General features: G+C 33.4%; 4 protein-coding genes across 7 annotated transcripts; 3 read left to right on the forward strand and 1 right to left on the reverse strand.

The window, feature by feature from the left end:
• Positions 1-4,782: 4,782 nt before the first annotated feature.
• Positions 4,783-6,514, forward strand: LOC105765354 (protein CANDIDATE G-PROTEIN COUPLED RECEPTOR 7). The gene has a single exon (XM_012584393.2). The coding sequence runs from the start codon at positions 4,853-4,855 to the stop codon at positions 6,161-6,163; it is 1,311 nt and encodes a 436-aa protein (XP_012439847.1). The 5' UTR covers positions 4,783-4,852; the 3' UTR covers positions 6,164-6,514.
• Positions 6,515-9,366: 2,852 nt separating this feature from the next.
• Positions 9,367-10,652, forward strand: LOC105765355 (protein BRANCHLESS TRICHOME). Its single transcript, XM_012584394.2, has one exon. It carries the CDS (start codon positions 9,487-9,489, stop codon positions 10,414-10,416), a length of 930 nt encoding a protein of 309 aa, XP_012439848.1. The 5' UTR covers positions 9,367-9,486; the 3' UTR covers positions 10,417-10,652.
• A 5,124-nt stretch (positions 10,653-15,776) lies between these two features.
• LOC105765356 (growth-regulating factor 8) lies at positions 15,777-18,027 on the forward strand. 4 transcript variants are annotated; one of them, XM_012584397.2, is made up of 4 exons: positions 15,777-16,461; positions 16,582-16,740; positions 16,821-17,157; positions 17,227-18,027. In XM_012584397.2, the coding sequence occupies exons 1-4, from the start codon at positions 16,068-16,070 to the stop codon at positions 17,708-17,710; spliced, it is 1,374 nt and encodes a 457-aa protein (XP_012439851.1). In that variant the 5' UTR covers positions 15,777-16,067; the 3' UTR covers positions 17,711-18,027. The 4 variants fall into 4 exon arrangements, with proteins under 4 accessions (XP_012439851.1, XP_012439852.1, XP_012439849.1 ...); XM_012584398.2 differs by having other exon boundaries at positions 15,781-16,461; positions 16,585-16,740; XM_012584395.2 differs by having other exon boundaries at positions 15,782-16,461; positions 16,818-17,157.
• Positions 18,028-19,197: 1,170 nt separating this feature from the next.
• Positions 19,198-21,626, reverse strand: LOC105765357 (protein IQ-DOMAIN 18). Its single transcript, XM_012584399.2, has 5 exons — positions 21,219-21,626; positions 20,788-21,108; positions 20,452-20,703; positions 20,232-20,369; positions 19,198-20,145 (listed from the first exon to the last, which is right to left on the reverse strand). Exons 1-5 carry the CDS (start codon positions 21,342-21,344, stop codon positions 19,426-19,428), a joined length of 1,557 nt encoding a protein of 518 aa, XP_012439853.1. The 5' UTR covers positions 21,345-21,626; the 3' UTR covers positions 19,198-19,425.
• Positions 21,627-21,850: the final 224 nt, after the last annotated feature.

A 21,850-nucleotide genomic window follows, 5' to 3' on the forward strand; every position in this document is an offset into this window, starting at 1 on the left:
TTAAAAGATTGATTTGTAAACTAAATTATAAATTTTACATAGTTAGGATTAAGTTATAAAAAGCCTTAAATTAGGGTTTAATTATGAATATTGAATAGTAGAGTTAAATATGGCAAGCCATTAAGTAGAAAAGAAGTATGAATTAAGTTAGAAAAATAAGTAAGCTTAGTTAGAATTAAATTAGGAATAAGTAGGAATTGAATAAATTTAATTAATATTTTTTTTTGCTGTAATTAATAGTGAAAATAATTATTATTTTCGTAGCTAACAAGGAAAACGAGGCATCGGCATCCAAAGGAAAAGAAAAGATCGTTGAGGAGTAAACGCGTATTCCGGGTTTGTATTACTATAACTTAAACTATTTACTAAATGCTGTATTGAAATATATGTGAATTGAAATAATAGATGTTTTGAATTGTTTGAGCATTTGAGATTGTTGTGGAAATGAATTCGAAATTGGAAAAGTAAAATAATACCCTATTAACTTATCGGACTAGATTGGATACAAATGGCATGCCATTGGATTTGTGATGTGATGATGAGATTTGTAGTTCGGCCGAGAAGATGATTATATTGTTATATGCTTCGGTTTATCCGAAGAGGCATTTAATGCCTTATTGGTGTGTTATGGAGGATTTAAATAATTTCGGGTGTGTTTAGGTTGGATATTCTGGTGTGTTTGGGTGGAATCCTCGTATCTGTCAGAGTCCGAGCCTTGTTAATAGGGTAAATAATTGAAATGGAAATTTAAAAATGAAATTGGTTGATTTGACACTATAGAAAAATACGAGAAAGAATGTAGGAGTTAAATTATAAATTGAATTAGTATGTAAATATATATATATATATATATATATATATATATAAATTTAAGATCTATGGAATGATATATGAATATGTATATTTAGTTTAAAGTGATTTATAAGATTATGGTCAATATTTGAAATTTTATTATTATTAAATAGTTTAATTTATAGTAATACCACTGAGTATGAAATACTCAACGTACGGTTGTTTCCGTGCGCAGGTTGTAGAAGTCAAGTACTGAACCAGCATCCAAAACCAGACCCGACTTCAGCAAATTTTGGTGATGTATATTTTCTTTTAGTAATGTGGCATGTACATAGGATGTGTATAAATGTTATAATGTTTTGAATATAAATAGTTAAAAATGTTAGTATTATAAGTCTAAGAATTTTAATGAAAGAAGTTTATCCATTCCAATTTAATTAGTACATTGATAAATTTAAATTGATATTAAGTTGATTGAGTTTGATTAGAAGGTATTTAGAATAGAAAATGAGAATATGAAATGAATTGGGTTGTTTATGTTTTGAATTTTGCAGGGGTTTTATGTAAAAATAAGCAGAAATGCTGCCGAAATTTTTATAAAAAAAATTCAATTAGTAAAATTTATATGAATGCTTGTATAATTTTAATATGTTGGTTATTTATGATATGTTTATTTGTAAATTGTTTGATATGTCCGGTAATGCCTCGTAACCCTGTGCTGGCGACGGTTTGGGGTTAGGGGGTGTTACAATATAGAATTAAATGTAAAGAATAAAAATTAGTCTCGGTTTAGGGACTAAATTGAAATTTAAGTAAATATTGAGTAAAAATTGAAATATTCAATATGAAATTGAATTGTGTTATATTGATGAATTTTAATTATTTTAATTCTGTAGCTAACGTCGTACCGGAATCCTCGACTAAAAAGGGGAAGGATAAAATCGACGTCGAATAGCTCGGAATCCACAGTTTGTATTTCTATAATCCGAACCTAGTTACTAATTGTTGTATTTTGATTTAATGCATGTGGTAAGTGGTTGAGATGAGTATTTGGCACTTTGATATTGAATTGAATTAAAGTTGATTAAATGGATTGAATTGGTATATATATTATGAATGTATTGATTATTTGAATTGAAATGAATATATATGTGTAAATGTGAAAATGTGAAAATATGATAATTGAATATGTGTAAATGTGAAAATGTGAAACTGTATCGGGCTGAGTCGGATATAAATGGCATGCCATAGGATAGGAAGAGTTTAGGGATTTCTTCGACTTCGAGTCGGTGAGGCACTAGGTACCAATTTACTTCGGTTTAATCGATGAGACAATGGGTGTCAATTTATATAGTGTTGGGCACAGTTACTACTTCAGATTTATTCGATGGGGCACTAGGTGCTAAACTGGTGTGTTGGTTGGATCCGTGTATCCGTCCGAGTCCGAGTCGTGTTAATAGGGGTAAATAAATAATAAAATTCTATAATTGATATTGAAATGACATGGTATGAGAAATGAAAGTGATATAATGAATTGAAAATGGAATGTGAAATATGTTGTAAACACATGGAATATATGAGTTATATACTCATGAATTGAATATGGAATGGATAATGCTATAGTTTAAATGAAATGTGGTTTGATATGTGAATAGCTATTTATATAGCAATTGTGTGAATTGGGACATTGTTAATCAAATGAAATATGATAGCATTTGTAAATTGAATGTACTATGAAATGATATGCTAATATGTATGAATTCAAAAGGTTGGCATATGATAGCTGTGGTCTTGGTCATTAATATGTGTTTATAATTAAATTGTGCATTTTGTATTCTCTTGTCTTTAAATGTTTGGAATATAGAAATATCACTGAGTTTTACTCAGCGTACGGTTTTGCTTTTCGTTCGCAGGTTAGGTACTTCACTTTTGATCGTTGATTCAACATCCAACAACGATCCAGAACTCAAATGTGGTGATGTTTATCTTTTGTGTCGGCATGTACCTAGGATGTCTAGTTGATAGTTATTTTGTAGATGGATTGTAAATGAGGTTATAAGTGTAATGTTGGTTTGGTATTTATGTAAACACGTGTTTGTGTTTGAAGCCATAGTATGGTATGGTGAATTGAAGCAATGCTTGATATGTGCATGTGAATTTAAGTTAATGTTTTAGGTAGATATGAGCTAGGCCAAATTGATGGGTTTTGGCATGTTTATAATTTTAATTTGAATGATGCATTGATGATATGTTTTGATGACATAACTGTGGTACCAATGAGGGTACATTAGTTAGGCACCTAGGATGATTGTTTTGGCATGTTTTGAAATGTTTGAAATGAATGATTAGATTACGATTACGTGGTAATACTCTAAAACCCTATTCCGGCGACTGATATGGGTTAGGGGTGTTAAATGTATATTTTTAACCCCTTATTTTTTCCCCATGTAATTTTCACGTCATTTTATAATTAATTAAAAAATGAAATTTAAACCCAAAACTTTAAAACTATATCGTTGGTTTCATCATATTTAATATTGTCACTTAAAAACAATACAAGTATACATTTAAAATAATATACAATAAATAATGAAATGTAACATTAAAACTAATAATAATAACACATATGTAAATGTACAAATTTAAAATAAAATAAAATAAGTTTAAATTGTGAGTAAAAGAAATTTAAATAGGTAAATACATTGATTAAGAATACTAAATGCACTCCAATTTTTATCATGATATTGTCATTTTTTTGAGTTGGTATTAAGTTGACTCATGGTACTAACTTATTTAAACACTTAGATAATAGTATATATATATATATACAAACAATGTAGATGAAGCAATTTGTGTAATAAAATTAAAATGTATAAAAACGTTAGAATAAAGCTTTAATTGAAGTAGTTAAAAATATCGTGAATCTTTGGTGACATGTGTTTAAATATCAATATTTGCATTCGTTTTGCTTAAAAAAATAAAATTACCCTCATAATAATATAACTTATTTAAACTATCTAAAGTTATTTTAGTAATTTTTATTGATTTGGTGTTGAGTTAACCCGTGATATTTCATTATTAGAATGAATTCATATAATTTATGTAAAATAAAATTATAATCTATTGGTGTAATCATAACTCAATATCTACCTACTTATTAAATTCCTAAAAAGTCTTTATTTTAACAAAGAAAAAATATAAATTTAAAAATACTTTTATCTTTTGTATTACATGTAGAAAAATACATGCTTACAACTTTACAACCATAATAATATTTAAAATTAATTATTAATAATTATTTTCACCCAGTATACTTTAATATATTTATTAATTTAAAACTCCCAAAACAAATAAAAAGAGTACGTATTTATCGTTAAATATACTCATTCAAATATTTAGAGTAAATTTCATTATTAAGCACTAAATTAGGAATAAGTTTTCGTTTTAGTCACTTAACTAAAAAAAGTTACAATTTGGTCATTGAACTATTTAAAAGTTTTTATTCAAGTCATTGGGCTATTAAAATCGATGTTATATGGCGTTCACTATTCACATTGTATGCATCAATCGAAAGTTTTCTTTCCATTTCTCATCTGTAGTTCATTATTCATGAAACAACTTTGGACATCACGAATCTACGAACCAAATTTTTTTTTTAAAAAATTCTCCAATCTTCGACACTGACCGTTAGATCAACTTGGATCTAAGGTATGTTCTTCTACTTATTGATGAATATTGATCCACTGTATCGATTGTCGAGTTGTTCCTTAGAGTTCACTTGTGGAAATTTAACAGCCTAATTATTTAGATAAAAACTTTTGAATAGTTTAGTGAATTGAATGAAAACTTTCGAATAGTTCAAAACTAAATTATAACTTTTTTAGTTAAATGACCAAAACAAAAATTTACCAATAATTTAGTGACTAATAGTGCAATTTACCCAAATATTTATTGAGAGTAAGGTAAAATGAAGGTGAAGATAAAAACAAAAACCCACCAATGCCCCAGCCGGAAGAACAAATAATAGATCTAGAGGCACCGACAAATTCCCAATTCTCCGATGGCGATGTCTCTCTATTTTGTTCTTCTTCTTTTCATGTCTTTTCTTGTTTCTTTTGGTTCTGCTGAGATCCGATTCACGGAGATCCGATCCGATGGCCGCCCCATAATTCCCTTCGACAAGTTCGGTTTCACCCACACAGGCCGTCTTGAGCTCAACGTCTCTCAGGTCGAGCTATCAGACTCGAACCGAAATCTTGACTTGTCTAAAGTCGGATTCTTCCTCTGCACACTCGACGCATGGATGCGCGTGCTCCAGCAACTCGAAGATGAGGAGGTCGCCTGCGTTCTCGATTCCGATCTCATTAAACTCGTCTCCAATTTTAAATCTCTCAACGGGCAATCCAGCTTCAACTTCCTTTATGAAGAAAAGGATGCCGATCAGTACACTCTCGTCTTCGCTAACTGCCTTAATCAAGTTAAAGTATCGATGAAAGTCCGATCAGCGATGTACAATCTCGACGGCAAGAAAAATCGCAGGGATTATCTCTCGGCGGGCGAAACGGTTCTCCCTAGGGTTTACTTCCTTTTGTCCCTCGTTTACTTCACTCTCGCTGGGGTTTGGATTTACGTGCTTTACAAAAAACGACTCACCGTTTTCGGAATCCATATCTTTATGCTTGCCGTGGTTATTTTGAAAGCGTTTAACCTGGTATGCGAAGCAGAGGATAAGTCTTATATTAAGCGCACAGGGAGTGCTCACGGTTGGGATGTATTGTTTTACATATTCAGTTTCTTGAAAGGGATAACGCTTTTCACGCTGATCGTTTTGATTGGTACTGGGTGGTCGTTTTTGAAGCCTTACTTGCAGGACAAGGAGAAGAAGGTTTTGATGATTGTGATTCCACTTCAAGTCGTTGCTAACATTGCCCAAGTTGTTATCGATGAAACTGGGCCTTTCAGTCAGGATTGGAACACATGGAAGCAAGTATTTTTGCTTGTTGATGTTATTTGTTGTTGCGCAGTGTTGTTCCCGATTGTTTGGTCTATTAAGAACTTGCGCGAGGCAGCTAAGACAGATGGGAAAGCCGCCGTGAATTTGATGAAGTTGACTCTGTTTAGGCAGTACTACATCGTAGTGATTTGTTATATTTACTTTACCCGTGTTGTGGTTTATGCCTTGGAGACGATTACTTCTTATAAGTATCTTTGGACCAGTGTAGTGGCTGGGGAGTTGGCCACACTTGCATTTTATGTGTTTACAGGGTTTAAATTCAAGCCAGAGGCTCATAACCCATACTTTGTGATCGATGATGAGGAGGAAGAAGCTGCAGCAGAGCAGCTGAAGCTTGAAGATGAGTTTGAATTGTGATAGTATTCATTGAGGAAAAGAAATGGAGAATGATTGAAGAAGGTTCAGGTTGTCAAACTGGGGCAATTGAGGTAGAAGCCTTATCATCTTAATGGGTACCATCGAAAAAAAAAAATTGTGATATTTGATGCTTGTTAGTACTTATTGTGCCCTTTTGATCTACTTTACCTTTTTTTTTATAAGTTGTTAGGATACTTAAACTTTGATGCTTGTTGTGAATTTAATAGCATATGTAACTACAAATACAAAACTTATGCCTTACTTTTTGTTAAATTCCTTGTTTCCTCATTCTGGGAATATGTTGTGAAACATTGTCATTTATATGTATCTAAAAGTTCTATTGTGCATGCATTTGCAGAGAACCAATAAGCATATGCTCATTTAACAAAGAGTAGTTGCTGTACTACTCCCCGGAATATATGTAGTGGTACATTTGTTTTAGGGCCTTTTATTACATATTTGAAGTGCCTGTAATATGTCAGACGTGGTTCTTCTGATATCTAGTCATAGCTCGACTGCTTTAATGAATCTGAGCTAGCTATCTACTGAATCTGAATTCCACGTTTTAACATTGCAATTTGCGTGTAGCTACTTGAAAACATTGATCCGTTTTAACGATGCTTATTTTCCAGCACTTTTCAGGCTGCAAGCCTTTTGTTAAAATCCGAATGGATATCTTTCGTCCAATTTGTGGCAATGCTGTTAAATCTAAGTTCTTTTCTTCTGTGAATATTTAGTTTTAGCATTAATTTTTGAGATTGTATTAGAATGATCCGAGTGAGATTGGTTCTCATGAAGTTGGAACAGTTGCCCCTGGAAGACATGATTGTATCCTTTGGTTAACATGAGAGGTTTCTTACCGCTAGGAGATCTATGGTTTTAGATTTTCTGCATTGGATTTTTATGGCATGTGTTTGATTTGTGAGGCATACTAGAAAAGAACCTGACCATCGATGATTAGTTGTTTGAAAGCTTGTTTTAGCTAACACTAGAATTTGAGGCAGGCATGTTCTCCTCCTTACTGAGAACTTGTTTAATTTCAGTCTTATTAGTTCAATGGCTTTTGTTTCGTCGTGAACCCTCTTATCTGATGGTTGCTTTCATGGCTCTACAAAATATCTGATCCTCCAAGAGGTGGTGATTATGTCGACAAAAAGTGTATGCCATGGAATGTTCTTTGGCTTGGGCTTGGGAAGATACGGTCTAAGTTTTAACAGATACCTCGTGACAAAATTGAAGTCAAAGGTCCACCAGTTAGCGGTGGTTGAGAAATTCGTATTGATTAGTTGAGATATGGGAGTTTATTGCTTGGAGTTTCTTTCTATTATTCCCTTCAATTTTCCTCTCACATATTTGTTTGTTGTTACAAAATCCATGGGTTGGATTGATTTTAGGTCAGATCAATTTAGATTTTGGATTTGGATCATTTTCGACTTTGAGTTGGTTTCGAGGTATTAGGGGTTTTAGTTGTTTGAGGTTGGTATTTTGGGGGGTTTGGGCTTTCGGCAATTTGAATCACGGTAGATTTTCAGATTATAATTCACAGATCATAGTAATAGAAAATTGAAGTATGGGCCATGTTCTTGAAATATATATTATAGGCGTATCAGAAGTTTGGGTGTGATCGAAAAGGCAAAATCATGCAAATCATCGGCAGTCTAACACTTGATAGATGAAATATTGAAAGTATTGATAAGCATGTAATCATTAAGGTTATGGGTTACAAACTTCCCTTTGTGACAAAGAACATACCCTGCAGTCTAAATTTCTTTCATAGGATCCATTCATTCATCTCACGTATGCTGACAATTTTTCTTTCGCTTAAGAAAAAAAATTGAGCAGCAAAAGCAAAAAAAAGGGAACAAAGAAAAAAGAGGACACTTTTACTTCACTTTAACCATATAGGAAATATGGTCCATTTTCATCTTTTTTCTTGCATCAGCAGTTGATTATGAACCACGAGAATTCAAGCAGAAAGATTGAAGTTGTGTTGGCACATGGGAAGTTTGTTAACCTGTCTCCTTTTGAGCCGCCCTTCACCAAAACCAAAAAGTATCCAATGATCCAAGTCGGTGATTACAGGGCTTGTGTGTATTCACTTACTAACCCAAACACCAGAAGAACTCTTATTTTTTGTCCATTCCCAAATGCATATAATTGTTCTTAAGGTTTTATGACTGACCCTGGATTTAACATTAAAGGGAGGGACAATACACGTGGAACCTGTAGGAATAAATACACCATTGCTTCCATTATGGCCTATAATGTGCTTAAAAGAACTTTGCAACCAAAATCTGATTAAAATAATCCTGCATCTTCTGCAATCCAATCATAGATAACCAGCAAAGCTCCCATTTGTAATGCTTGACTAATACAACATATTTTTGAAGAAAAGGTTTTTAAATCCCTGTTAGAGTTTATGCTGCTGTGAAGGAACTTTAATCGCATCATAAAATATGCATCTGGGGGCTGTTGTGGCTGAACAATTGCTCTAGGATATGTACTCGGTATTTTAGTTATCAAAATCAATATATGTAAATTACGACACTAATTCAGAGGTACATGAGGTCTAAGGTTCGATTGGAATTACTTATATTTCCAAAGATTAGATCAAAATGCCCCCACTAACATGTGGAGTGCCAGAGGAGTACATACTCCAAGCCAGAGAGGCCCTTACTCTTTCACAATGAGTTGAACATTTAGTGGTTTTTGTGTGGACCAGATGTGTTCATTATTACACTGGACGGTCTCCTCATATTAAAACTATAAATTTCTTTACAAATACACCCTAATTTCCCAATTTCCTCTCCACTTAGAATTATTGGTGTTTGATTGTTTTTAAGTTATTAATCTATGATATGATTACCGGACATGATTTGAATAAAACTATGAACGGTGTACCCATTTCAAAACATCTGTAGGGTATTTCTCTGACCAGTTCGCAGTGTATTAAAAGTCAGCGTACAAGCTGGAAACTTTGGCCATTTAACTACAGATCCCACTACTAGTTTTGGCATGCCATGAGAGTGGTAAAAAGGAAAACAGGGCAGATAAGAGATGTGGACCGATGGAAGTAAGATAATAAAGGCAAATGAAGACCACCACCTCTCCTTAGGACTAGTTTTTTTTAATTAAGATGAGATGCATGTGATATATATATATCCATCATTCACTTTTTCAATCCACATGATCTTCAAAGCTAAGTTCCAGAATAAATAAATGGGCCTACTCCCATTGCTTTCTTGACAGGGAAAATCCCCCACTCAAACAATAATAAAAGAGAGAGAAAAGAAAAAAAAAAAAAAGAGTTTGCTTTATTAAGAATGGAAGAAGATATGGAGATGATAATGATGATGATGATCAACAGCAGCAGCAGCCCTAATAATCAAAGCAATGAAGCTTCCACTAGCACTAGCTGGAAAGTATATGATAACCCTTTTTTTAATTCCCATCATCATCGTCAACAAGTATGGCAAAGTAGCAAGCATCTACATCATCATCAAGTGTGCTCACCTGTTTCAGCTCAAACCATCGTAGACCCTTTTTGGGATCTTACCTTGTTTGGTCCTTCTTCAACCATGGATTCTGAACTGGATATTGCTCGAGCCCAGATCATTGATTTACAAGCTGAGCTAGATTACGAGGTTAAAGCACGTAAAAAGGCAGAGTCCCTCAACAAGAAACTGGCTAAGGATCTTGCCGAAGAAAGAAGAGGAAGAGAAGCATTGGAGAGGGTATGTGATAAGCTTGCAAGAGAGATTTCATTAGATAAAGCAGAGATTGATCGAATGAGAAGGGATTTCGAGGAAGAAAGAAAGATGTTAAGAATGGCTGAAGTATTAAGGGAAGAAAGGGTTCAAATGAAGCTGGCCGAAGCCAAGTTTTTGTTCGCAGAAAAGCTATTAGAATTGGAAGAAACTAAACGAGCATTGCCGGCTGATAAAGAAGATAAACCACCAGCAGCATTCACAACCAATCTTTCTGGGAAATTTTCGAGGTTAGTTTTCAGTGAAAAAGCATCATCAACCTGTAACGATTCATCCATGGCAATTCAACGAAAAGCATCCCCAGAAACAGAGAATCCTCACATAAAACGAGGGATCAAAGGGTTCGTTGAATTTCCACGAGTGGTTCGAGCGATTGGATCAAAAAGTAAACATTGGGGTTCAAAGCTTGAATGTCAAAAGGCTCAGCTGAGGGTTCTACTTAAACAGAAGAGTCCCATTCGATCAAATAATCTTATCATGAGCTGAAGATATATTATCAGTTTTCTGCAAGTAATTTCACTTCTGGGTGTTTCTTTTCTGGATTAAATTTTGTTAATTTCTTTTTTCTTTCTTTCAAAACAGGGTGACTTAGTACCCATTACCCTCAAAGATCTTGGTCTTGTAAGATTATAAAAATGGGGGTAAATTAAATATATGATTTGGCTTTTGTAATTTACCGTAATGGTGTCAGAATGTATATGAAATTGTTGTGTTCATTAAAATTATAGGATTTGAAATTGGAAACCGGAAAATTTGTCGGTTGGAACAGATCTGAGTAAAGAAATTGTTGGAAAGACTACACAGAATTCATTGTATAAAGGTAAACAGCTAAAACCTCATTTCTTTTAAAAGTTAAATATGGTAGACATGTGCAGATGTTTGACAAAGATGAAAGTAATCAACCATTTTCTTGGAAAAAAGAAACCTTAGGTTAGGGAAGGGAAAATTCATGAATCTTTAGGTGATCACATGTGCATTCAAATTGGTATTTGATATAAAGTGAAAACTAGTTCACAAGTCACTTTGCAGTTCGTAGAAATAGCAATCTTGTACAGGTCTAGGGAGCCTTCAAGTAATCACCAACATCTCTGATCTATAGCATTGAATTTAGAGATAAATCTCTTACACATGCAATCAGGTTTGACTCCGTCTTACATTATCAATCGAAAGGCAATGCATAGCAAGAAATGTCGACCTCATCCTTCAAATTCCAACCTCCAACCTCACCCCCTTCATCCTCTCCTCTTACCTCTTCCTTCCCTTCTCCTTAACTCCACCACTCAAGCTTCACACATTTTTTTCCAATATCAACAAAATCAAAACAAGTAGTAAGGACTTCAATGTTCTTGAATAAAATTATAGATTGGAGTTTTGTAGATAAACAAAACAAGAGTTGTACATCCTAATTAAATATTCGATCTGGTTCAACTCCAAATTTAATCGAGTTGTGACTTTTAAAACATTGACAAAGTCAAGATTTTTTATTTATTTACCCTTTATTTTTCAAAAATAATTTTTTTTTTTACATAAAAGCCGAAGATAAAATGAGCATACAGTATACTTGTTTGTGCTGCCCGGTCTTGCAAGTTCTATTTAACTCGGGCAGATTTTAGATTATTTATTAATTAAATTCTTTTATAATGTCTAAATTACTTACAATCTTTTAATTTTAGAAAGGAAGATATTAAGCGTTTATTGTAACAACAACAATACAATTGAATTAAGATTCATTCGAGAAAATTATTATTTAAATTTAATATAAAATATATAAAATTATTTTTAATGATAAAACCAAATCAACCAATTTAAGTAAAGAAGATTTGGGTAAGAAAAAAAAAAATCATGTCGTGGATCAAATTCTAGCCAGAGACTAGTTTAGTGCATCCCGGTTTACATGTTAATTATCTTGCTAGTTTATTCTCGTTAAAAGTGTACATCTTAAATTACATTTTGATTTTTTTATTAAAGATTAGGTAAATCAATCTTCATACATTGATGGAGTAAAATGGTCTTCCCTTAATGGGTTAGTATTGCCCTCGATCGAGGTTTTATCTCTTAAATTTATAAAGAGCCTAAGTGCTTAAGATGATGGGTTCAACAGAGTGAGAGTGACGTATTAGGGATCTAAGTGGCACATGACCACCTATCAAACCTTTTGTTTTTTCCTATGGCCTTCCTTTATTTTGCAATCGGTTGCCTAGCTATCTGATAATCAACTATCGTCTCTTCCAGGGACAAAATCATAATTTTTTTTAGAGCGGTCAAATTTAAATTGTAATACTTTAAAGAGTTAAAAATATAATTTCATCATTGTATTAATGTAAAATATTACAAATTTTAAAGGATTAAACTATAAACTTTTTGTTTTGAGAGAGTACAGAATTTAATTTTAAATTTTAGGAGGGAATAAAATATAATTTTACTATAAATTAATTTTAAAACTTCACAAATACTCAAAAGATTAAATTTTATTTAATTTGAGAGGCCTACCCCCTCTAACTTCTCCCCTGACCCCTTCGTCAAAATCTCTCTTATTTTGATCTCTACTCTCTCGTTTCTTTTTGTTGACCTCCCATATTTCTCTTTATCCTCATGTTTCCCATTTTTCCTATTCTTTTAAGGTCTCTCTCTCTCAATTTAGGGGACGAATTTCCTCACCTTCTTTAGTGATACTAACCTAATTGAGAATTGATAATCTTCTCCCAAATATTAAAATTAAAAAAAAAAGAGTATAAATGTCTATTCACTTTAAAAAATAAAAAATTATCTCATATATCACTTAAGAATTTTTTTAGATTCTACGAGCGGGTTTAGGTGTAACTAGTGTTGTAATAGAGAATTTGAATTTATAACTAATTAATATGCGACGCTCTCGATCAGTTTATAAAATCTAAAAACCCCATCAATAATATATCAAATAATTACTCTTAATCATTAATCTATTTTTCTTTATTATGGTGTTAATTAACTTCTATTATTATTTTCACCATTCACCCACTTTTATGAGTGTGCCATTATTTTATATACAGCATGTGAACATTATGGTTAAAAGATTGAAGGTGATTGTGGTTAAAAATCATGGGTATTACTTTTGACCTTTTATAAGATTATATTAATGGAAAGGAGTTTATTGGTTTTCAAAAAAAAAGTCATTTTATTATTGAGATACTAATATTAGTGAAGCAAATTTTGGTAATCCTCCAATCCCCACCCTTTTCTTTTTACCAAAATTTTATCTTAAAATTTAGCAACTATAGTCATAACAAATCTATTGTAATCTTCATAAATTATCCAAATAAGGATACTTTCTTTGAACCAATATTGTACCACTATTAACTATTCATTAAATATATTACCGAAAAAGTATTCGGAAAAAATGACAATAATAAGATTTGAATCTTGGTTTTAGATGGCTTTTATCATTGTTCATTAAATATTATATTTTAAGTATCGGTCTACCATTAAATCTAAGCAGTGTTTTTGAAATTATTAAAGTGTTTAACCTTGCTGTAAAAATTATATATATATTTTTAGAAGATAAGATATCTATTTCAATATGATAGTGTAAAGTAGAATACATGTACTTATATAATATTCAAATTCACTAATATTATGCTATATGAAATATATAAACTTAAATTATAATTTTAATTGACTCGAATGTAAAATGTCATTATTTTCAGTGTACTTTATGATTACCATGATGACATATTATTATTTTGGTTTTAAAAATATTCAATTTAACCTATAGTAAAAATATAATAATAATAATTTATGGTAACTCTTTATTGATGTTATAATATATGATATTTTTTAAGTTATTAATATAAATTATTTGTAAAACTTAATTTAAATATAAAAATTATATTTATATTTTATAATTAAATAAATGAGGAGTAAATTTATAATGAGAATTTTAAAATGACTACCAAAATAGCTAAAATGTTTATAACTCAAAATGAAATATTTAATCTACCTCATTAAAATGAGTATAACACTCAACCTTTCTTCTTCTTTTTCTTTTCACCACGTAATAATACAAAAATATTGGGCTAATCTCTTACATTTAGGTTTAATTTAATTTATTGAAGCAATTCAGAATGGGATGAAATGTAAGAGATTAGGGTTATCAAGATTAAACAATTTGGGTATTTAATATTTTTTTCCTCTAAAAACTTTGGGTGTTTAGTATCCTATACTTTTTAGTAACTTTTTAGAGCTACATGTTCTCTAAATTTTTCCACGAAATAAACACAAATATTGAGAGAAAACAAATGTCAATTACTCAAATTTTTAATCCTCTTGTGAATTTGCTTCCAATTTTTTTCAAAATTAAATTAAATGTGACACTAAGAGATTGTCTTCTCCTTTTTCAACCCAAAACTTGTATTCTACGATAAAAAAATTAAAGATTTAAGTGTTGAAATAAATTAAATTTAAGGCTTAGATTTTATTCATTTTGATCTAAGAGTTAAAAATAATTGGATTCTCATCTTAAAAGTTCTCTACCTAAATTAAATTTATAATTTGATTCCCAAGCCAATATCTAAGGCTACGTTTAAATTGAAAAACACTTTTGATAAACAATGAAAATATGCTTGGGTAACTACTATATGGATTCGAAGTAGAGTACTAAATTTAATATTTGAAAATTGTTAAAAATATTAAATTATTTAAAGTTAAACCCCATTATTTTTATAATATTCTAAGGGTTATTGATAAAAGGCGGAATGGTCAAATATCTTTAATTTATATTTTTAAAAAATAGGAAGTAAATAAGATTTGCTTAAGATTCTAAATGTTAGCTATATTAAATTTTTATCAAAAGGAAGGAGATTTGTTTAATCATTGACATTTGAAGTTGGAAGCTTTAGTGAAGATTCATCAGGATCATTAAAGTACTAAAACATGTAGTTCCCGTAGCATCAAACAAACCCAGGAGAAGCAACTGGTATTATACATCTTTTCTTTTCTAAAAATCCACAAAAGAGACAAACAAGTGAGACAAAAGAGATTGATGAAAAGGAGGAGGCATTGACCCTTTCCTCGGTCATCCAACACTCATTTATCACATGAGGTTAAAATCTATTAAGGCACTGAATTTTTACAAAAAAAAAAAACTAGCACACACCTTGGTTTGTGTGAAACTATGCATTCAACTCGCAAATATTAATATCGGTAGGGTGGAATAGTAACAAATTTGAATGAAATTACCATCAAACATGAAAAATATAGTAAGACTTGGTTAGGTTGATGTGAAACAAAAAAATGAAGTGGTTGAAGAGGGCAGTTTAAAAAACTTATCTCAATCTGGATGTAATGTAAATGACATTAACATTATTTGTTTCTAAAAGAACACAATGTCAATAATTGCAAGAAGAACATAAATAGGATGGTAATAAAAATTATGGGTATAAAGAGAAGAGTAAACCAAGCAAAACTCTTGGTCCAAATTGAATGCATTGGTTTCTAAAAAAGATTATGAATATTTATAAGTGGATAGCACAAATTAGTTACGGCATCACATCAATGAAGGGGTTTGGTCCCCCCACACGCTCACACGAAACCCAACTGGACCCTAGCTCTTCCTTTCACGTCTCCCAATGCACACTCACGCCGTTAACTTTGACGGTTCATCTCAGTCAACTAAATCACTATTTGAAGTGGAGGGTTGTTTTGACTTCCAAGTGGAGAAATATTATTTTAGAAATTAGACACTAAAACTATTGTAATCTTATTACGGGTTTTCAGACTGTGTTAACGTTTGGGGGGGTGTGTCTGTGTCATGAGTGGGGGAGAGTGGAGTGAAGTGGGTTTTGTCTGTATTCCATAAGGGGTGCGAATGTTGGAAGCTAAGGAAGCAAAGCAAAACGCATGGCTGAAAATAGCGGCACCGCTACACCATAATATCTGTCAACTTTTCTTTTATATATTAGCAACAAACACAACTGGTTTTTGGCTTGAGATGCGTGAAGCGAAGAAAGAACAAAGGGGACTGATTTGCAGTTTCCTGTAACTTTTTTTTTTTTTTTTGGCTTGTTAAAAAGAGTGAAAGTAGTAGGTTAGGGGGGAGTTTAAGGTTTGTCTTGTCTTGTTCTGTTTTTCTTTTTAGATGGGAAAGGTGACATTTTGAAGACATGGATACCAGAAATAATGCTTTTGTAGGTACAGAGAAAGGGTTGGGAAGAACAGATGAGGGATGTGATGTTGGGTTAGGTTTGATGATGATGCAACAAGTTGAGGAGTCTTGTCCAAATAAGAGTTTCATGGCAATGCTTCCTCCTCACAATCATAATCACCTTTCATCATCATCATCTTCTTCTTGTTATGTTGAAGGGTTTGATGGAGGAGCTAGTGGTGGTGGGCCCCTTGTTTGTAACACAAGCAATCAGGAACCATGCAGGGGCGATATATACGATGTTGTCGGTGCTGCTTCTGCTTCTGTTTCTTCTGCTGCTGCTGCAGTTGTGTTAAAGTCTCTGCACCATCACTCTTTTTCCGCTGACCCTCCTTTTCCCCACCATTCCTCTGGTAAAAAAAAAAACTCTTCTTTGTTCTTTCTTCGTCCATTTTTTTGTTCTTCTAATTCTGTTTTATGAAGTAATTAAAAAGAGTATAACTTAATGCATGGTGTTCAAAATTTAATGAAAGTAGGAGAAATGGCAGCAGCGCCTGTGAATGCTAGAGTTCCTTTCACAGCAGCTCAGTGGCAAGAGCTGGAAAGACAGACCATGATTTACAAGTACATGATGGCTTCTGTCCCTGTCCCTGCTGAACTCCTTATCCCCCTCACCAAAAACCCTTCAAATGGTAAATCTTTTTATTCTTTTTTCTTCTTCTTTGTTTAGCTTTTTCTTTGCATTAATCATATATTTTTGTTGATATAGTAGCGATAAAGGGTTCTTTGGAATTGGGGTTTTCGAGCAATAGCTCGGATCCGGAGCCATGGAGGTGCAGAAGAACAGATGGGAAGAAATGGAGGTGCTCGAGAGACGTGGCGCCTGACCAAAAATACTGTGAGCGTCACTCTCATAAGTGCCGTCCCCGTTCAAGAAAGCCTGTGGAATTGCCAAACCACTCCAATATCAACATCAACAACAATGATCACAAATCACAAACACTTCACAACATGGCATCTGATGGCACCACCAACCAACCTCATCAAAACCCACATTTTACAAACCACCACGACCCTCATTTCTTCACATCTTCATTTGATCAATCCAGGTAAGCTCTCAACATTTAATAAATGCATGATGTGGATTTTGTTGTCTTATAATGTTTTGGCCCGTGAAGGTGCTTGGAATGGTTCATGAAAGGGGAAACCACCGTTCCTTTTGCTTCTAACCCCGAGTGGCAGCGGACAAATTATGGGGTCAGTTTACAAGCTCAGCATCATCTAAACGAGCAATTCACCCCCAGTTTAGCCTCTTTGGAAGGCTCCTTGAACCTAAACCAAACACATTCACAAGAAACAAGAGCCTTCATCGATGCATGGTCAATAGCAGAAAGAGAAGTGGTTGAATTGGAAGGAATTGGGAGCTGCAAACGCCCTGTTTCTTCAAACGAGAAGCTACCACTGTCATCACTTACATTATCAATGTCGGGTGGTGGGAACGAAAACACTCAAGAAGAAGACGACGAGAACAGTCATCACGAGATGCGTGGTACCTTGTCATGGATGGGTTCATCGCCTGGTGGACCACTGGCTGAAGCATTGTGCCTTGGCATCGCAACTAGTCAAACCACAAGTACAAGTAGCTGTAGCAAGAGCACATGAGACATGGTGGACGGCGGCTGGTTGGTAGCTAAAATTTTCTTCAACCTTGTGGATAAAAAAAAAAAAAAAACCTTTATTGCTATATTGGACGAAAGGGTTTTCTTTCTTTGAATGTTAGTGTTAAAATGATGGGGTTTTCATTTGGGTTTTTGGAGATAAGCCCAAAGGCCTAAGCTTTCTGGAATGGGTGAATACCCTTTGTTTCTTTTTCTTTTTGGTATCACATTTAGTAAGTAGAGTACTATTTCCATTAATTATCATCCATAAATGTTTTTCCTATGTCATGGGTGTCAGAATGAAAATTTGCTTCATGTTAACCTTTTCCTTAAGAAGAAGAAAAAGATAAACTTTTCATCAATCAAGTCATAAATCAAGTTGGCTAATTGGTGTTATTACTAGGATTGTACTCCTGTTAATAACCATTCCTTTTCCTACCATTCATCAATGTAATGTAATTGTTTATATATAAAATTTCTAAATCTAAATTCCATCTCTTTATTTAACCAAATAATTTGATTTTTGTATTTTATGTGAAATCGATCTAGTTGGTAATTACATCATATTTACTGTTAAACTATCGAATTTCATATTTAACAGTATCATTCAATTAAAGTATCTATAAAGTTTAAAATCCGAATTTTGATAAATTAAAGGCGTTAACTTCTTTATTTTCATAGAAGTGAAGGGTTAAATTCCAAGTTGATAAAGTCTTGACTTAATTGCAATTGTTACTATTGCAATAAATAGGAGGATGTAGATACGAATATATTTAAACACATTTTTTTCTCTAAATTAATGTTGATACGAACGCACTTAAACCTTCTCCCTCGTTTTGAAAAAAAAAACTACTAATAATATTAAGTTGCATTTGTTGGCACCAAATCTCAAATTTAAATATGAAGAATCTCTTCCATCTCTCTCTAAAAAAAAACTAAAAATTTGGTAAAGGATAGTCATGGTTAGTGGATTCTTGGTTTTAATAGGAGGTTGGGAAGCTACATGAGGTATCCTAGACGGCTTGATTGTTGTCCATAACAAGAAATGAGAGAAAATATTAATTCGATCAGATAGTTTGAAGGTTTTTCAGTCTATTAAAAAAGTATTCTCAAGGCCTTATTATTCAACAATTATTAGACATATTCTGTAGATTTTGGTGAGAATGGTGCAATGAAACTTTTATATGTTTCTAAGGAATAGAACACAAAAACTAATTGCATTGCAAAGTTAACTTTCGATAGAAATGAGGGTTTGAAACTGTTTGTAGAGAATCCGCTATGTTTTAAATAATTTAATGTGATTATTGTGTTGGGATTTGTTTAACACAAAAAAAAACTAAAAATTTAATGCAGAATCTGATAATGATACAATATTAAACTTTTTAAAAAAATTATGACTTAGTTTTTAATGATTTATCATCATTTAATTCATTAAAAAATTATCCAACCTTAAAAAGGGAAAAAAGGTAAACCTTTTCATGAAAAGGATGGAAAGTTTTTCTCCACAAAAACAGGGTTTTTGCATTTGGGCTTATATGATTAGGTGTTGGGAACAGAAAACAAAGGCATACAACTATTGGGCCAAATCTCATCTCAGAGTCTGAGATCATAAATTTTGTTAAATTCCATACAAAACATACCACCTTTCTAAGCCCAAATGATGCATTTTCAGATAAAAATAATGTACTAAGAATGAAAACCATACATGAATAATCTCCTTCATCTCAACCACCTTAGATCAGTAGTGGAACATGGAGAAATTTCACCCCCAAAACTTTCAGTATAATAAGATGAGTAAAGTGATTCTTTCTCCATCCCATAATGACCCTCAAATGCACTCTTGAAACTAGGGCTTCTCAAATTCTGGCTAAGGCTACTACACCCAATGCTAACAACATGATTTTCAGGTGCTGGATACGATAGTCTCTTCTTCACTAACGATCCACCTCGTTCTCTCTCTGGTGTCGATGGTCTTTGTCTCGGTGTACTCTGGGATCTTGCCTTAGCCTTCGCAGACTCTGTGGCTGCCATATAATTCGGCACCGTCGTGGCAGCTCCATTTACATACCGAGACATTCCGTTTGTGGTGCAATACGTGGAAGCTAAGCTAGGTGTGTTTGCTGCAGAGGTGTAGTATTTCTCTTCTTTCAAGCACCGAGGGCTAGCTGAACGTACTTGCAAAGGCTTTGTCTTGCAAGGAGAAGGTGTGGGTGGGAATTGGTTCAGAGACAAACTATGACGTCTTCTGATTGTTGGTGAAGAGTAGGATTGTAGCTTGTAACTATCTATTTCCACTGTTTTTATGGAGTCTCTTTTATCAGTTGATACCCGGTTGTTGTTATCCAATTGCTTTGTAGCCATCCACCGGTCAAGCCATTTTGTTCTTTCTTCAACCTCCTTTTCATCTTCAGCTGATGGGTTTCTTCTAGATCTCCATATCTTCAACATGTGTTTAAAATTATTAGTTCATAATTAAACATGCACTGGTACCAACATGAAATAGTAATAATAATTAAAAAAAGAACCTGGTTAGAGAAAGCATAAGCAAGTGCCTTTTCACGTTTCAATGCAGCTTCCTTCTTGGTTAGCAACAATGCTTCGATCTCTTCACTAGTTTGTGGTCTATCGTCCCATTCATCTGTTGTACAGCTCATGTCTCGGGACTGAGCATAAAATAAAACCATACACCAATAAATAAAAAAGAGAAAAAAAAAAGTTGATTAAGACTTACTTACAGCTACTTACCATGGACTTCCTCCTACGAATATCTTGAAGATATCTAGTCTCCCACAATGCATTGGTTTCATCAAACATAGACTTTCTTCTGTACCCTTCATGTGAAAGCCTTGCACGTTGTTGATCTAGCACTCGGTCTTGTACTCTAACCAAAGATTGCATGCATTTTAGTGCCAACTTTGCTTGCCTTCTGACATTGTGTCCTCTCACTAATGCTTGAAGCTTCACTAACCCTTTCAGTGCACGCAATGCTCTCCTTGCCTTAACAATCACAAAAAGGTTGTTAGATTGAGACCCGACAGTTTGTAGCAGATAATGACTAGTTTAATGATTAACTTCACTTACTAGGTAACCTCTGAAAGCTGTTTGAATGACAATAGCAGCATAGTGATAGTGTTCTCTAACATTGGCATAATTGGAAGGTCTAGAACTAAGCCTAACGATCTCAACAGCCGCTTGTGCTGTTGCCACAGCAGCTTCAGCTGCTGCAACGGCAATTGCGTGCCGTTGTTCTGCAAAATCCAATGCTGTTTCTGCTGCATTGTTCGCAGGTGGTGTAGCAGTACTTGTCGATGTTGTTGGTGTTGGTATCTTTGCTTCACACTGTTGGACATGATTGATATTACTACTACCCCTTCTAAACAGCCATCTTCTTTTCTCCCTCTTCTGCACAACCCCAAAAAAAGCCATGCACCCACCACCAACTCAATTAAATAAATTATACTACAAAAAATAAATGCAAGAGAATGATGAAGTTGTTAATTACTATATACTACCTTTTCATCCTCTTCCTGATGCCCACATTCTTCTCTCCTGCTACTCTTTTTCTCATAATCTTTACCTGGAGACCTAAAGGCCTTTTTCACCATTGACAACCAAGAGGTAGCAGTGTTCTTTCCCATGGTCAGGTCCAAGAAGAAGGAGAAAATGAAAGGGGATAGATAATTAAGAAGATGGGTATTTGTCCCAATCGATTCCTTCACAAATCATGAATATATTAAGTAAAGGAGAAAGCAAGAGAGAGAAAAAGAAGAGAAGATGATATTCATTTGTTGCAGAATCTAACAAGGTGGTACGACCTCCAATATATCTGCTAAGCGGTAGGTGTTTTCTAGTGGCATTGGGAGGGAAAAAAAAAAGAACTGATGAGGGTGGGGGGGAAAGTGTCAGACACTTTTGTCACAAATAACACTGTAAAATACTATCATATTATATGATAGAAGATGACATGAGAAAGGAGAGACTGGAGTGTTTTAATGTTGTTTTTGTTACATAAGAATCCAAAGTCACTTTGAAAATTGTTAAACCCTTTTCGATTGATGGGAGAGTGTGTGTGTATATTATTTGGGTTTCAAAAACCGAACTGACCAAATCTCATTGGCTTCACGTGTTTATCAGCAGCAAAAAA

The sequence above is a fragment of the Gossypium raimondii genome, chromosome 12 (genome assembly GCF_025698545.1).
Source record: "Gossypium raimondii isolate GPD5lz chromosome 12, ASM2569854v1, whole genome shotgun sequence".
Lineage (NCBI taxonomy): Eukaryota > Viridiplantae > Streptophyta > Magnoliopsida > Malvales > Malvaceae > Gossypium > Gossypium raimondii.

Coding starts and splice junctions, on each gene's coding strand:
- LOC105765354 (XM_012584393.2), top strand. CDS start 4,853: ATGGCGATGTCTCTCTATTTTGTTCTTCTTCTTTTCATGTCTTTTCTT.
- LOC105765355 (XM_012584394.2), top strand. CDS start 9,487: ATGGAAGAAGATATGGAGATGATAATGATGATGATGATCAACAGCAGC.
- LOC105765356 (XM_012584395.2), top strand. CDS start 16,068: ATGGATACCAGAAATAATGCTTTTGTAGGTACAGAGAAAGGGTTGGGA. Junction 16,741..16,817: donor CACCAAAAACCCTTCAAATG/GTAAATCTTTTT, acceptor TTGTTGATATAG/TAGCGATAAAGGGTTCTTTG. Junction 17,158..17,226: donor TCTTCATTTGATCAATCCAG/GTAAGCTCTCAA, acceptor TGGCCCGTGAAG/GTGCTTGGAATGGTTCATGA.
- LOC105765357 (XM_012584399.2), bottom strand. CDS start 21,344: ATGGGAAAGAACACTGCTACCTCTTGGTTGTCAATGGTGAAAAAGGCC. Junction 21,109..21,218: donor ATCAGGAAGAGGATGAAAAG/GTAGTATATAGT, acceptor GGGGTTGTGCAG/AAGAGGGAGAAAAGAAGATG. Junction 20,370..20,451: donor TTCGTAGGAGGAAGTCCATG/GTAAGTAGCTGT, acceptor TTTTATGCTCAG/TCCCGAGACATGAGCTGTAC.